At 58.4% G+C, this 15,340-nt stretch overlaps 6 protein-coding genes across 6 annotated transcripts; 4 read left to right on the top strand and 2 right to left on the bottom strand.

Moving 5' to 3' along the window:
- Positions 1-1,395: 1,395 nt before the first annotated feature.
- On the top strand, positions 1,396-1,971 carry PSEUBRA_000312 (Small GTPase superfamily; the record flags this gene model as incomplete). Its single annotated transcript, XM_016435920.1, has 1 exon — positions 1,396-1,971. The coding sequence occupies one exon, from the start codon at positions 1,396-1,398 to the stop codon at positions 1,969-1,971; it is 576 nt and encodes a 191-aa protein (XP_016294903.1).
- A 1,084-nt stretch (positions 1,972-3,055) lies between these two features.
- PSEUBRA_000311 (Peptidase S28) lies at positions 3,056-5,017 on the top strand (the record flags this gene model as incomplete). The annotated part of the gene is made up of 1 exon (XM_016435917.2): positions 3,056-5,017. The coding sequence occupies one exon, from the start codon at positions 3,056-3,058 to the stop codon at positions 5,015-5,017; it is 1,962 nt and encodes a 653-aa protein (XP_016294902.2).
- Positions 5,018-5,162: 145 nt separating this feature from the next.
- On the bottom strand, positions 5,163-6,443 carry PSEUBRA_000310 (Brix domain protein; the record flags this gene model as incomplete). The annotated part of the gene is made up of 1 exon (XM_016435904.1): positions 5,163-6,443. One exon carries the CDS (start codon positions 6,441-6,443, stop codon positions 5,163-5,165), a length of 1,281 nt encoding a protein of 426 aa, XP_016294901.1.
- A 309-nt stretch (positions 6,444-6,752) lies between these two features.
- On the top strand, positions 6,753-8,450 carry PSEUBRA_000309 (WD40 repeat; the record flags this gene model as incomplete). The annotated part of the gene is made up of 1 exon (XM_016435915.1): positions 6,753-8,450. One exon carries the CDS (start codon positions 6,753-6,755, stop codon positions 8,448-8,450), a length of 1,698 nt encoding a protein of 565 aa, XP_016294900.1.
- A 146-nt stretch (positions 8,451-8,596) lies between these two features.
- Positions 8,597-10,168, bottom strand: PSEUBRA_000308 (CTLH/CRA C-terminal to LisH motif domain protein; the record flags this gene model as incomplete). The annotated part of the gene is made up of 1 exon (XM_016435908.2): positions 8,597-10,168. One exon carries the CDS (start codon positions 10,166-10,168, stop codon positions 8,597-8,599), a length of 1,572 nt encoding a protein of 523 aa, XP_016294899.2.
- Positions 10,169-11,251: 1,083 nt separating this feature from the next.
- Positions 11,252-14,854, top strand: PSEUBRA_000307 (BRCT domain protein; the record flags this gene model as incomplete). Its single annotated transcript, XM_016435929.2, has 1 exon — positions 11,252-14,854. One exon carries the CDS (start codon positions 11,252-11,254, stop codon positions 14,852-14,854), a length of 3,603 nt encoding a protein of 1,200 aa, XP_016294898.2.
- Between the last annotated feature and the right edge of the window lie 486 nt (positions 14,855-15,340).

Here is a 15,340-nt window from a genome sequence, read left to right as displayed (position 1 = left end):
GCCTCCTCGTCTGGTCCACGCGCGTTGTTCGAACATCAAAAGCTCGACGCAACTCCAGCTTGCCGCTTTAGTATACCGGTCTCAGTCGTTGAGAAGCCTGTCCTCACCAGGTCGTCAAGCTCCTGAAGAATCTCTCCGACCCATAGGCTCAAAGCAGAGCATCGTACGCGATCTTGTTGATGAGCTCGAGAGGTTCAGACCCTAGTATGGGGCGGCCTTATCTTGACAGCTTTGGAGAGACGCGAGCCTTCTGCACGCTCCGAATTTAATGTTCGCGCGAATAAGAATTCAAGACGACGGTTTCAAATCAGAATACATATTTTTTATATTCTCACTCTGAGGGGAAGAGCTTGTGGGCATAGGGGCAAGCTGGGTGCTGGCCGAGCCACCAGGGCGGCGCTGTCTGTCTGGCCTGCGGGAAGGGGTTTGGTGCATCGAGTATGAGTATGTGCGTGTGGCAGTGATTCAACTTTGGTTTTCGCGCGTTGGCCCACGGGTGACCCTGTCGGTCTCTGTCTCTTTGGCCTGCTGCGAGGCGTGTCTCATCTTGAGTTCTGCTTGCCTAGTTGAGACCACGCCTTGATCGTCACCATCACCTTTCTCTCTCACACCACCTCCACCACCTTTGCATCGCCACCTTTTGCTCGGGTCACGCGTCGTCTGCTTCCTCCGTCACGGCACCTGCCTTCGATCGTCTCGCAATCGCCACTTGCGTAGCTAGCTCGAATCGTCTTCGAACCCGAACAGATCTGCGGCCGAGCATCCTCCTTGGTCCTCTCCCACTGTCGCCTATCATATCGCATCGCCTACGCACGCATCTTCGATCGCCAAGCGCTCACCACGTCCGAGTTCTCGTCAGCAGCACGGATTCAACGACTCGAAGCCACAACCCTCTTCGCATCTCGAAAAACTCGCCTCGGCTCCGCTTAAGACTTGTAAGTCATCCACCAACCTAACGACGTTCATTCGGCGCATACGCCCGTCGCAACCTCGGCTTCAGGCATACCAAGTCCGCGAAAGGCATCGTCGTGGCAATCAAGCAACAGCATTCACGGCTGTCGCATTCATGGCTGTCTAGAAGCATGATCCGAAGATCCGGTTCAGCTTCAAGGCTCTGAACTACTCCGGCTAACGCCGCGATGTGCTTGCGAGAGTAAATTGGACGCTCGCTGGCTTCGCTTCAGAGCGACGGCGCTGGGGCCTCCGAGTGAGCGCAGCACTTCTTCGACAGCGCCGCCGGACCCTTATGCATTCGTTCCAACATAATCTGATCTCATTCTTGCTCTTGCTCTTCCTCTCACGTTCCTCCGCACCGATCGCTGCTGGACCTACCATCCGATTCGCTGCAACCCTGGCTGTATCCTCGCACAACCTTGCGCACCCGCAGATCCCAACATGCAGACCATCAAGTGTGTCGTCGTCGGAGACGGTGCGGTCGGTAAGACCTGCCTGTTGATCTCGTACACCACCAACAAGTTCCCCTCGGAGTACGTTCCCACCGTCTTTGACAACTACGCCGTCACTGTCATGATCGGCGAGGACCCATACACGCTCGGATTGTTCGATACCGCCGGTCAGGAGGACTACGACCGATTGCGTCCGCTCTCGTACCCACAAACCGACGTCTTCCTCGTCTGCTTCTCGGTCACCTCGCCAGCGTCATTCGAAAACGTCAAGGAGAAGTGGTTCCCCGAGGTGCACCACCATTGCCCCGGTGTGCCTTGCCTTATCGTCGGAACCCAGGTGGATTTGCGCGATGACCACGCCGTCATCGAGAAGCTCGCACGATCAAAGCAACGCCCCGTGCCCTTTGAGGCCGGTGAGCGATTGGCGAGAGAGCTGGGTGCTGTCAAGTACGTCGAGTGCTCGGCGCTGACGCAGAAGGGATTGAAAAACGTGTTCGACGAGGCCATCGTCGCCGCGCTGGAGCCACCTGTGATTCGCAAGAAGTCCAAGTGCGCTATCCTCTAAACATACCCCTTGGATTCCTCGCGTTGATCGTTCGTCTGCCGCCGTCGCAGCTACTCGCCCTTTCCCCATCATTGCCGCCGCCACTGCTGGTTCGAGTTGCCATGGACCGCAAGTGTGGATCCCCAACCTTTCACCGCATCGAAAACACGCGACTCGTTCGCCTTGGAGCTGCCTGTCGCCGTCCCGACAATCAACACCTTCCGTAAATGTCGGCACGTCTTGCACCGTCCACAATTCGGCTCGCTGCGTTTTCATCGACCTCTCCCTATCACACTCAAGCTCATCGCGGCTTCCTAGCTCGGCATTTGAGATTTGCTGCGCGGCTCGGTCAAGCTTGCGTCTCTCCCTTTCCTCCTTCCTTCCGTTCCATCGGCTTTCTGGTCCTCAGCGGCGTCTGTTTCCCTCGTTGTGTATCCATGTACGAACTTTCATGCAATCCGACACCATGCTTTCTACACGCTGCGTTGCAAGCGTCGGTGCCCTCTGCGGACGAATGCACCCTCCCTGCGTCTTTTCAGAGACCCCTGAGTAGGTTCCAAAGGGCAGAGCGGCCTTAGCCTGTTCCACGGGCCGCGGGCGGCACGTGCTAACCAACCCTCTGATGCGAATCTTGAGCACTGAAAAGGCTTCAGCGCCGAGGCGATTGGTGTAGAGTCCAAGCTGGTCGACAGATCGGTCCCGCAAGTGTGGCCTCTACGACATGAAAGCGGCGTTCAGGGCCTCTTGATCGGTCAATTCCAAGGCGATTTTTCGGGCACGCGGCTCGACAGCGCGCAAATGCGGAAACTCGGCGCCTGCTCCTCCAGTTTTGGTGGGCTGCAGGGTGCAGATCGCTGTGCACGTCCCTCACGGCGACAAGGCTCGGATTGATGGCGTCCGATGCTGTGGCCTTGCTTTCAAGACACCACACCATCTTAGCGCTACATCGCTTCTCCGTCGATTTACCCTCAGCAGGCCGTCGGGACCCCCGCTCCGAATGCGCTTGATGCTATAGAAAGGACTGTCCAGCTTCGCACTTCCCACCTTCAAGATTACCTCTAGACCTCCATCGTCATAGAAAGCAGCTCGACGTCTGCATACCGTCATGAAGCTCTTCGCATCGCTTATGCCATGGCTGGCTGTGGCGCTGAGCATATCTTCTTTCGGCATCCACAGCAATGCTGTGCCAACCACCAGCGCCTCCGAATTTGCAGAGGATGAGCCCTTCTACATCAGCGCTGAGCGTCTGACTCACTCGACGCCTCGGCGCATGGACGGCTTTCAGCGCATGCTAGAGCGCAGATATGCAAAGCAGCAAGAGCGTGCGGTCGCAGCCATGTCCCAGCAAGAAGACACGGAGAGTGCCAACGACCTCCTGGATCAAGCATGGACCGCCGTGCGCAGTGGTCTCACTTCTCAGCAAGGCCTCGGCTCGCCCCTCGCAAAGTACGTCGAGTACGTCGCCGTAGATGCTATCTCCTCCAGTAAGAAGAACAAGCACAACATCAAAGAGCCCGCATACCATAGACAGGCCCTAGACCACTTTGACAACACCACCCAGGCGCGTTTTGACCAGCGCTTCTTCTACTCAACTCGCCACTACAAGCCTGCTTCCGCCAGAAAGAACGGCGAGGCTGTCCCCATCTACATCCTAGACAGTGGGGAGGCAGACGCCACCGCCCGTCTTCCTTTCCTCGACACCGGCATCCTGGACATTCTCTCGAAAGCTACAGGCGGCATCGGCATCGTGCTGGAACACCGCTACTACGGCACCTCGCTGCCGAACCGCACCGAGATTGGACCCGGCGATGCTTGGGGTGTCGACCAGCTTCGATGGCTCACCAACAAGCAGGCGCTCGAAGACTCGGCAGACTTCATCCGACACCTCACCATTCCCGGCACGGACAATAGCGAGAAGCGCAAGATCATCTACTACGGTGGTAGCTACCCTGGTGCCCGTTCGGCTCATATGCGATTGCTCTACCCTGACCTCGTGCACGGGGCCATTGCCTCCAGTGCTGTGGTGGCTGCCGTCGATGAGTTCCCCGAGTACTTCTATCCGATCGCTCGTGGTGCGCCGACCAACTGCAGTCAGGCGATCCAAGCCGCTATTGCTGGCATCGATGAGATTCTGGCTCCCAACCCGCTGACGGGCGGTAACCAGCCCGACCGCGACGCCAACCGCACCGCCCAGCTTCTCAAGCTCTTCGGCGTCGAGGGCCTCACCAACCTCGGCGACCTGGCCAGTCTCAACACCATCCCCCTCGGCGCCTTCCAGAGTCTCAACTGGGATCCGGCGGTGACGTCGACCGAGTTCGGCAAGTTCTGCAAAGTCCTCACCACGTACGGTGCCGACGGCAAGTACTCCGCCGACTCGGTGAGCGCACAGCTCAAGTCGGAAGGCTTCCACGTCCCTCGCGAAGTGCACGCGTACGCCCACTACATGCGCAAGAACTACATCCTCCCCTGCACCCAAGGCGAGGATGGCCAACCCGGCGCTTCCGCCGACGAGTGTTTCGGCACGGACTTCGAAGCCTTTGCCTCCCAGACCCAGCTCGATGCCAATCGAGCGTGGACCTTCCAGTACTGCTCCACCTGGGGCTACATCATGACCGCGCCACCCGCACCTCAATACATCCCCTCGCCCGACGGCAAGAGCAAGTACTTTGTCTCTTCAGGTCCCAAGCTCGTCTCGACCCTGCTGGACTACGCCTATTCGCACGAGATCTGCGAGAAGGGGTTCCCCGCCGGCGAGCACTACACCATGCCGGCCCGCCCGGACATCGACGAGGTCAACAAGTTGGGCAATTTCAAATTGGCTGTCGACAGACTGGCTTTCATTGATGGACAGTACGATCCGTGGAGACCGGCAACGGTGCACAGCGAGGAATTCGCATACGGTGGGGCAAGGGAGGATACCGTGACAAGGCCGTTCAAGTTGATTCCGGACTGCTGGCACCATTGCGACGAGAACGGGGTCAAGGACGAGAAGAAGACGCCCGAGAGGGTCAGGTTGATCCACGAACAGCAGGTTGAATTTGTCAAGGCTTGGCTCAAGGAGGATTGATGGCGGCGACCTTATCATGTTCTCATTCCTATACGAACTAGAGGCAATGAAATCGGTCTCGAGATTCGCAGACGGAATTCTGTGTGAAAGTGTGCATTGAGCGGCAAACGAAACATGCAAGAGCTACAAAGGGTGACAGCTGCAATCAAGACCTTCTCCTCTTGGAGGGCGCCTGTTGCTCCTCTTCCTCCTCGTCGTCGTCATCCTCCTCGTCCTCTCCATCCTCCTCGTCATCGTCATCATCCATCTCATCCTCATCCTCGTCATCAACATCGCTGTACATAGTCATATCATCCATCTCAATCTCCTCCTCATCCTCCTCATCATCGCTCCCATTCGGGTCCAGATGCTTCTTCAACCCCTTCATCTTCCTCGTCTGCAGTCCGCTCAGGTCCTGCTTGCCCACATGAATCCTGCCGACCGTATCGCCCATGTCGTCGGTCTCGATGTTCTTCTTGGCGCCCTCCTTGCCCTGTCGGTTCTTCTCCGCCTGCGTCTTGGGTCGACGCAGCGCCTGGTTGAGCATGTCGATCGATGCGGGTCTCCTTCTGCGCAGCTGAAAGTCGAAGGCGGGGCCGCACTCCTGCAGTTCGACGCGCGGGATCTTGGAGCCGCTGGCGAGGAGCTGGACGGTGTAGACGCGGAAGTGGATGAGCGTGTTGGGTGGCGAGGTGACGGTGGCCGAGGAGGTGGAGGTGATCATGGTGCCGTTGGGTGTGAGACCTGCTGCCTTGTAGAGGTCGGCGAGCGAGTCGCCTGCTCCGTTGCCGGTAGGTTTGCCGTTCGACCCCTCATCCGATGGGGCGGCAGTGACGCTGATGACATGCTGCAAACCGGACAGCGCAATCTGGTTGGTCTTGAGCTCCTCACCCCTGTAGAAGTCCAGGAGCATGCTCTTGAACTGCTGATACGCGCCTGTCGGGTCGCCCTCCGTCCCCTCTGCACCCGCCACCATGCTCGTCGTCGCATCCGTGGGACTCGCAAACTGAGGTCCACTGAAATGGAACAGCGGCCTCATCCCCACGCCCGGGCGCGCAACCCCTTTGAACTCCGCCATCCCCTTGGCATCCACCACACCCATCTCGAGCATATCCAGCACCTGTCCATCGAACATCCTCACCCACGTCAGGTTGTCCGGCCTCTTCTTCTGCGAGTTGCCAAACATGAACAGCGAAGCGTCGTTCTTGCTGCTCCAGAATTCGAATGAAGATGTGTCCTCGAAGGGCAGCGCCTCGTTCTTCTTGTTGAACGAGATGGCGTCGGGCTTCTTGAGCAGGTTGAGTTCGGTCAAGGCGACATTGAGGCGTTGGGACGAGTGAGGGCCGCGGACAAAGATGGCGGTTTTGGCGGCTTCGTATTCGCGCGCCTGGCGTTTCTCGAGCGCTCGCTTGGAGCGCGCATTTTTGGGTTTGGCCACGCGGATCATCGTGTGCTGTCTGAGGTGAACCGGTATGATGGTGTAGCTTCGGTGGTTGTCAATGAGAAGAAACCCCTGAGCTCGTTGCTGAGCTGTGGAGAAGGTCGAGAAGAAAAGTCGGGCCTTTCCCAAATTTTGCTTTCTTCCCCAAAATCGGCTTACGTAAGCCAAATTTGGCCTGAAACCCTGCATCAGAAGCACTAAATTTTTGGCGCCGCTCACTCCACTCGAAGACTTTTCTTCTTGAGAAGAACCCACTCCACAGCCTCCTTTCCCCCTACAACTCGCATCTCATCCCCTTCCCCCTTGAGCGCAAACATGATCAGCGCACTCCACTGGGTTGCGCGGGGAAAGTCCCTTCCGCACCCCAAAAAGTACGTGCTCGACGATGCCGAGATGGACCGCGTCTCCAAGATGGCCAACGTGCAGTTCGAAGATGCCAAGGCGCAGCTCGAGCGTGCCCAGCGCGACATTGCGCGTGGTAAAGACCCCTTTGCCCCTGCCACCGCCGACGACGACGCTGAAAACGATTGGGAGGACGATGCCTCCTCCGACGACGAGATGAAGGACGACACTGCCGCCGAGGCACCTAAGACCGCCGAAGACCCGGACGACCTCTCGCGCTACAACCTGGACGAGTACGACGACGACAACACAGAAGCGACCGCCGGCGCCTTCAGCAACATCCGCGGTCTCGCCGTCTACCAGTCCAACTCGGACGACCCCTACGTCACCGTCGCCGACGATGCGGAGAAGGACGACGAAGAGGAGCGTGAGGAACTCGAAGTCTACCCGACCGACAACTTCCTCATCACCGCCAAGACCGAGGACGATGTCTCGCAGCTCGAGGCGCACATCTACGCTGCGCAGGACTCGAACCTCTACGTGCATCACGATCTGATGCTGCCTTCGTTCCCTTTGTGTTTGGAGTGGCTTGACTATGCGCCTGCCCGCGAAGGCTCGGACCAAAACACCTCGGGTGCGGCCGGCAACTATATTGCGGTGGGGACGATGGACCCGGAGATCGAGATCTGGTCCATGGACGTAGTCGACGGCATGTATCCCGATGCGATCCTAGGGCGCAAGCACGAGACGGACGCGCTGAACGCTCCGCTCGGAACGGGCAAGAAGAAGCGCAAGCAGTCGAAACCACGTGTAGCCAACGAGGCGTACCATGTCGATGCGGTGTTGTCGCTCTCGTGGAATCCAGTGGCGAGGAATCTGCTCGCCTCCGCTTCGGCAGATTGCACCGTCAAGCTGTGGGATCTTTCGCGACCGCATAGCAGCGAGAGCAGCGCAGCGTTTCGCTCGTTCGCCGCGCATAGCGATAAAGTGCAATCCGTCGCATGGCAGTGCAAGGCTTCGTCCTCGTCCAACCCGGCGGTGCTGCTGACGGGAAGTTACGATAAGACCATCCGCGTGTTCGACACGCGCACGCCGGACACGGCATCCATCATTTCGATTTCGAGCGATGTCGAGAGTGTGGTGTGGAACGGTTGGTCGACGGATACCAGTTCGTTTCTGTGTTCGCTCGAATCGGGTCTGGTGCAGTCGTTCGACATTCGTTCGCCCCAGTCAGCACAATGGACGCTCCAGGCGCACGATACCGCATGCACAAGTGTCGACATCAGCCCGCACATTCCAGGATGCATCCTCACCGCCTCTTCCGACCGTTCTGTCAAACTCTGGAACCTCTCTTCGGGCGAAGAGGGCAAGCCAAGCGCGATCAACCTCGTTCTATCGCGCGACCTGGGCCTGGGCAAGATCTTTGCGGCAAAATGGAGCCCCGATGACCCACTGACGTTGGCCGCCGCCGGCAGCGCGGGCCAGGTTCAGGTGTTCAACGCGCTCTCGAACGCTGCGGTGAGAAAGACCTTCGGCGATAGACTGAGAACGTTGACGGGCGCACAAAAGGTCGATCTGGATGGAAGCGAGCCCAGTCGTGGCGATGGGATCGTGCGCATTCAGGACGATGATGAGGACGACGAGGACGAAGCGGAGGATATGCAGGAGTAGGTGGCAGGCAAAGACAGAGCAATTGCAAATCATTCATCTTTGAGAATCCCAAGCGAATCTGTGAGCGACGCCGTCCCGACGATCTGTGAACAGGTGGAATGGTTGAAGGATCTGCCATTGCATATCTAGAGACCAGACGCAGCATTTCACCTCTCCTGCAAAAACGTCCTGAACTTCCACGGGGGCAATCTCTTCCCGCTCGCGCCCTTCTTTCCCGCCCCCGCCTCCTCGAACCCACCACCCGCGACAAGCCCAAACACCGGATGACCCAGCGGCACCTGCACCTCATCCGCCAACAAGTGGTTCCACAGCAGTGTCGTCTGTCGCACAGCCACCTCCACCAGCGGCTGACTCGGTTTGCCGCTCCGCAGCAGGATCGCCGAATTGACCTGTTCGGCCAGCGCCACTTTGCGCGACTTGTGCAGGAAGCGACGCACGGGCGAGTGCTCGACGTCCGTATAAGCCAGAAGGGCTGTCACCTGCTCGAGCTCTTTGAGGTACATGGCGCGCCAGAAGGAGGGCAGCTTCTGGGCGGATGCGTAGAGACCTTGGGCGTAGGCAAGGGCGGAGTGGAGCGCCGGGTTGAGCGCAGCGTTGCCCGTGGCGGATGTGCCGGAGCCGTTGGAGGATGAAGTGGAGGGTGCAGGGGAGGCTGCTCGTGAGATGGCCGACGCTGCTATGCCAGGCGTGGTGGATGCTAGCGAGGGAAGACCGCCGTTTGAGGCGCTCAGCGAGGACGTGGCAGGCGCCAGCTGGGCAGAGGATGCTGAACGAATGGCCTCGATGAACACTTGGATCTGCAGGTTGAGGAGCAGGTGGTCGGGCTCCATCGAGGTAGGGTTGGCTGGCAGCACCTTGTCGCTCGGACTCGAGCTCGAAGCGCTGGAAGAGCCGCCCTTTGATCGCGTCGACTTGGATCCATTCGAGCTGCCACCATTGCCACCACTGCTATTGAGCACAGTGGGAAAGTACTCGTTGATCATGTCCATGGCTTGTCGGATCTGACCCGAGATGATGTGATCTTTGATCTGTTTGCGTGCACGGACGCCTCGGAGGTCTTCCGCGGTGAGATCAGGGCTGATGTCGATATCCGGGTCGTCTTCTGCCTCGTCGAGATCGGATGACGCGAGCTCCGCAACCTCGATGTCCTCATCATCATCCTGCACTTTTTCGGGACTGCCTGCACCGCCTCTTGATCGGAGTGAACGACCGTTTGAGGGAGCGGAAGCGCCATTGGAGAAGCCGTTGCTGTGCTCCCGACGGTGGGTGTCGGGGTGTTCCGAGGACGTGGGAAGCAGATTCTCAACTTCGATTTCCATGCTTGAGTCATCCCGCGAGAGCGGAGGGGCCGACAAGGGATGGGCTTGGCGGGCGCCGGTCGAGCCCGAGGCGAAAGTGGAGGGTACATTCTCAGCGGCTGAGCTTGCCATGCCCCTCGAACTGGATGCCGCGGATGATCGAGTAGATCCGTGCGCGGCCGTGGAGCTCGTACCTGCAGCTTCTGATGATATAGCGGAGCTGGAGGCTTCTGCTCCATACAGGTCTCCGATGATGCCATCCTTGGCAAAGGCAGTGGCAGTGTCGATGTAGCAGTGATGCAAGAGGTAGTTGAGTACCAGTTTGCGAAGATTGGCGGGCGAGGTAAGGTCGGCATCATCCGATGAAGTTGTCTGAGCAGGCGGAGAGGCGCCCCCTCGCTCCACTTTGGAGGATTGCATAGCTGTCGAGGTGTCGTCGGCTGTCGTGGGGCCACCCCTAGCGTCTGTGGCTTGAAGTGGATGTGTGTTTGCGACCCGAGCCGAGTAGGCTGCAGTGCTTCGAAGGTGGCCGATGACAAAGGCGGGGACGATGGATTCGAAAATGTTGCAATATAGATCGTGCTTTGCTGCGACAATACGAAGTTGAATCGATGCGGAGTTGAGTCGACGAGAAGATGCTTGATGATGGTGAGCAAGACAGATAGGCTGGCCAACAGGGGAGCGACTACGCAAGAGGCTGTCTTGCCGTAGTGATAAGTCACAATTGTGCTTATGCAGGTGGAGAGAGAGAGGCGGGGCGAGGCGAGGCTGCGTGACTGTGCCGGATTGCGTCTGTGCCCCCGCTTAGCTGGCGAGCTGAGACACAGAGACCCCGATTTTGCAAAAGGGGTGACCGCTGAACCCTGAATTTCCGCACTCAGCCTCGCCAAAGGCTTTCTGGATCGCATCACACCAAGATTAAATTTTGAGGCAGCAGCACGCACTCCTGCACCCTAACTGTATGCACCTTCAAGACGGTGATGTTCAGCCACCCATGGACGGAAATGCTCAGTTCTGACGCATCCATCGGCCTATATAGGCTCGTACTGATGTAGCTTTGCGGGTAGACTGCAGATGGCCAAGAAGACTGATCGTGTCATACCGAGCTATCATGAGGTGGGGTTGAGAAAACGTTGACTTCTGTTGCCAGCTCCTCGAACGCGTCGGTCGCGGGTCCACTTTACGGGTCTTTTTGTTTTAGGTTCGAGGCTGCAGCTAGCTTCGCGTCAAAGTCAAACACACACGCCCACGCAAACATCACACCCATCACACCTCTGCAAATCACACTCGGGCTTCGACATCGGCGTAGCGACTTGACGCCATCGCATCCTTGACAGCTAGCATCTCATATCAGACCAGCATCGGAACTTTCAGCAGCATTTCTTCAACATCGTCCTTATTCGCCCGCATTATACATCACTGCATCGCAGCCATCGACCCCGTATACCCATTTGTATCTCCGTTCTCTATGCACTACCTTACCGAACATCCCGCCGCTTCGCCATGAATCGGTCAGCAAAGGCGCATAGGTCGACAAAGATCCCCAACGTCAAGCTACGTCCTGCGCAAAGAGGAATCGCATCAGCCGCCGAATCTTCATCCTCGTCCACCAAGCGATCAAGACGACGAGACGAGCTTCTCGATGACCGCGAAGATGCCGCCCACTTCCGACGACTCCGAGACGATGGTCAGGATCACGGCGCACATCTAGACGCCGACTTCATCGGCACCTCAGCACACCCGCTCAAGGGCGCCATCATCTCCATCACCGGTCTGAGCGAGTCCAAAGCTAGTCTCACGCAGTGTGCTCGCGAGCTGGGCGCTCGAGTCGAGGGCAACCTCACCGAAGACGTCACGCATCTCATAGCAGACCGACCAGGATCGGAAAAGTATCGCTTTGCTCTCGAGCTCGGCATGCACATCGTCAGCCCGGCCTGGATCCTCGACATTCGCGATGCATGGCTGAAGGGAGAAGACGTCGATGCAGAAGAGCTCGAACAGCATCACCAGCTGCCTGCCTTGAGCAACACCACCCTCTGCTTCTCGGCTGTGACGGGTGCAGAGCGTCGCAGGCTTGTCGCCCTTGCGACCGAGCTTGGCGCTACTGTATCCGACGAGCTTCGATTTGACGGCACCATCACCCACCTCGTCTCTGCAACCTCTGACCCAAGTGCTTCCAGCAGCGTGCAGCATCTCCTTCACTTTCTCGACCGATCCCGGCATGGTCGAAATGGCTCTCGAGAACAGGCTGCGTCACGCCTTTTGGCGGTGCGACCTCAGTGGCTTGACGACTGCCAACAGGCGGGAGGCTGTCTCAGCGAGCAGACCTACTCGATCTTTGTCCAGCTTCCCGATCAATACGAGCGCTCGGCATTGATCAGCAAAGCCCGAACAAAGCTTCCTTCGCCCTTCCTTCGCCAGCAGGAGCCCGTCATAGTGCCTCTGCAAAGTCCGTTCATCGCCTCGAGTCGGACCAAGCTGGCTTTGGCCGAGTCTGTGCAAGACAGCGACGCCAGTCACGCCGACGATCCGGAAGACGACCAACCTATTACATTAGGATCCCGACAAAAAGCAGCCGCCGCGGGCGACAAATCTTTCGACAGCATCCTATCACAGCTCAGGAGCCATCAAGCGTCCTCGACATCACGCGATCCTCTGAAGTCACACGGAACTTTATCGCACACATCACATGCAACTCTTAACTCAGCATCTTCCGCTCCTACATCGATATCTACATCCGCACTTGCTCCTCCGTCCTCAACATCCACCACTACCCCCACCACCACCACCACCATCACCCGTCCCAGCTCCCATCGCAACGGCCTTCTGGGCATGTCCCGCGCATCGAGCTTCTCACCCGCACCTCCTGCTCCCACCACCAACCCTCCCACCATGCGCAAGACTTCCGCCAAACTCGTCACTCTTCCGCAACTTGGCGAATCCACCAGCACTAAGGAGGCCACCCGCAGCCAGCTATGCTTCCAAGACAAGAGCTTCAAGATCTGCTGTTACAACCCGCAACAAACCACGACTCTGGAACAGAAATTGGAGAGCAGCGGCGGCACGGTCCTCCCGCTCAGCTCACTCGCATCGGCAGACTTTATGCTCGTCGAGCCTAAAGCGTCCGCGGCCTACCTCAAAGCCCTTGACAAAGGCAAGACGGTGCCTGTGCTGCATTACTGGATCGAGTATTGCCTCCACCACGAAGTCTTTGTCGAACCGCAAGACTACTTTGCCGCTCTGCCAGCTCGCGTGCCCTTGCCCTTGCCCCACGGCAACCAGCTGAGGCTGCTGCTGATTGGTTTTGAAGCCGACACGCCGGAGCTCTACCATGCGAAACAGCTCGTCGAAGAATTGGGCGGCACCGTCGTCAAGCAGCTCAAGGGCGAGTCCTTGACACATGTCGTCTGTGCATCCCCCGAGAGCCTTACCGGACGACGAGCTGAGCGCGCGCGCAGCTGCGGAGTACCCGTCGTCGGACTCGAATTCCTCATCAACGCAAGGCAGACCGGTTCCATCCTCCCTCCGCCAACTCGAATCGCGATCCCGGAGCTATCGCCGTCCGCTGTCACCGCCAGTAGCATCAGCACTACGCTGCCGTCAGCCGAAGCGGACGAAGACGAAGACAACGATCAAGGAGAAGAAGCCGATGATCAGCCAGACCTTCCTCTGACAGGCTGCACGGTGTCGAGATCCAAAGCGCTGGCCGCACAGAGCGCCTTGTTTGAACGCAAGGTCTTGCAGCTCGGAGGATGCTGGCAGGCTCAGGTCAACGAGGACACGACGCACATGATCCACCGCGGCGCCGGACAGCCTCGAGAAAGCAAGGACCTGGACCGATTTGCCTTCGTCGTTCATCCGAAGTGGCTTGACAAGTGCATTGACGAGGTCTTTCGAGTCGATGAGGGCCTCTTCCCTGCCTCCTTGAACCCTGCCAAGTCGCTGAACACTGTCCTGTCCAACTCGGACGGATCTGCGAGCGGCAACTTTCTCTCGCAGGCATCGCAGTCTGCGAAGCAGCGCCGACCGACCTCGCAGCATGACACACAGGCAAGTCAACAGACGCAGACGGCGCTCGCAAATGCAGCAAAGCCCTGGAGTCGTTCCATCTCGGCCGACGCAAGCACCCGTGCCAATGCAAACATCTTCAACGGCGCAAGTCTCAAACGAGCTCGATCGGGCACGAGGGGTCAGTCGGAAGAGATCGCTGCTCCTCACAGAGGCGGTGCGCCGGCAGTGGTCAACGCGAGCACAGACGATGCAAGCTTTGACGCCGATGTCACACTCAGCGGTCAGGTAGACGAGCAGCTCGGTATCGACGATGACGACGCAGCGCCAGCACCGTCGAGTCAGACGTTGATCGAAGGCGAGGAGCTAGAAGCCGATGACTCGATTCGCGACGTGCGCAGCGCGCTGCCTCCGAAAGGACAGCAGAAGGAGGTGCTCGAGCCGAAGCAAGCCGACGCTGTGGCATCGGCAGAGGATCCAAGGCCTTCCGCAGACGACGTCATCAAGCTTCTCCAGAGCCGTGAGCTAGGCAAAGCCATCCGCAAGAAGAGCCGAGCTGCGCCTCGCGCCCGCAATCAGCGCTCCGACGAGCACAAGCTCACAGGCGCTGCGACGGACAGGAATCTGCCGCCGGAGCAGATCCTCGAAAGACAGGCACAACTCGACGCTCAGCGCGCTGCCGATGCTGCAGCCAACGGATACTCGCTCGGCATGGACAAGTTTGAGTCCCTGGTGTCGGCGAGCCTGGCCAACCAGAGCATGGACGCCCGTGGCCGCGTGATCTGGAACGACGACCGGGCTCAGCAAGAGCAAACGAAAATGATCAAGATGCTCGAGCAGCAGAATCAGGCCGCCAGCGCCATGGAGGATCTCGAGAACCATGCGGACCTGGTCGGGACTCGAGAGGACCACGTCGAAGAGGTCCAGGTGACAGACGTTGCTGACGACGCGCAGGCCCACGGATCTCGCAAGCGTGGCGCTGAGGACTCGTTCGGCGCAGGAAGACGAGGCAGACACGCTTGGGAGAATCGCAACAGCGAGAGTCCCACGAAGAGGCCCGTGGTGCGTCGGCAGCCCCTGGGCCGCTACCCAAAGTGATCATGCACTGCTAGTTCTGACTTGTCCGTGACTCTGCCAAAGGTTCGATCTCAAAACGAACCATGCGTGTCATCTTTCGCTATCCCCATCTCCTCTCGACTTACCGTCGAAACTCGCTTAGACTCACTACAGTAGACATCACCATCCCAGACATTCATACCCGCATACTACATCGAGAATCTCTACATCTCCGCTTCGAAGCAGATCTGCTTAACCCGACACAAATTCCTAGCTCTTCATGGATGTCATTGAGCTCCCTCCGTGCATCCAAGTGCTCAAACCGGGCCTCATGACCCCCACGCCTATCCCAGTATCCTCTAGACCTAACAGCGGAGAATCGAGCTCAAAAATCAGCCTCAGCTGGACCCTGAAACGCGTGGGCCTTGCTGCCGAAGGGGCGCGTCGTCTTGCCCAAAAGTGCAGATTTGTCGCAGAGCTGCAGCCACAACAAGCTTCGCAAGACATGCTTCAGCCTGAAGTGAAGCA

This window comes from Kalmanozyma brasiliensis (assembly GCF_000497045.1).
Source record: "Kalmanozyma brasiliensis GHG001 unplaced genomic scaffold PSEUBRA_SCAF1, whole genome shotgun sequence".
In the NCBI taxonomy this organism is placed as follows: domain Eukaryota; kingdom Fungi; phylum Basidiomycota; class Ustilaginomycetes; order Ustilaginales; genus Kalmanozyma; species Kalmanozyma brasiliensis.
This window is presented reverse-complemented; position numbering and strand designations above follow the sequence as displayed.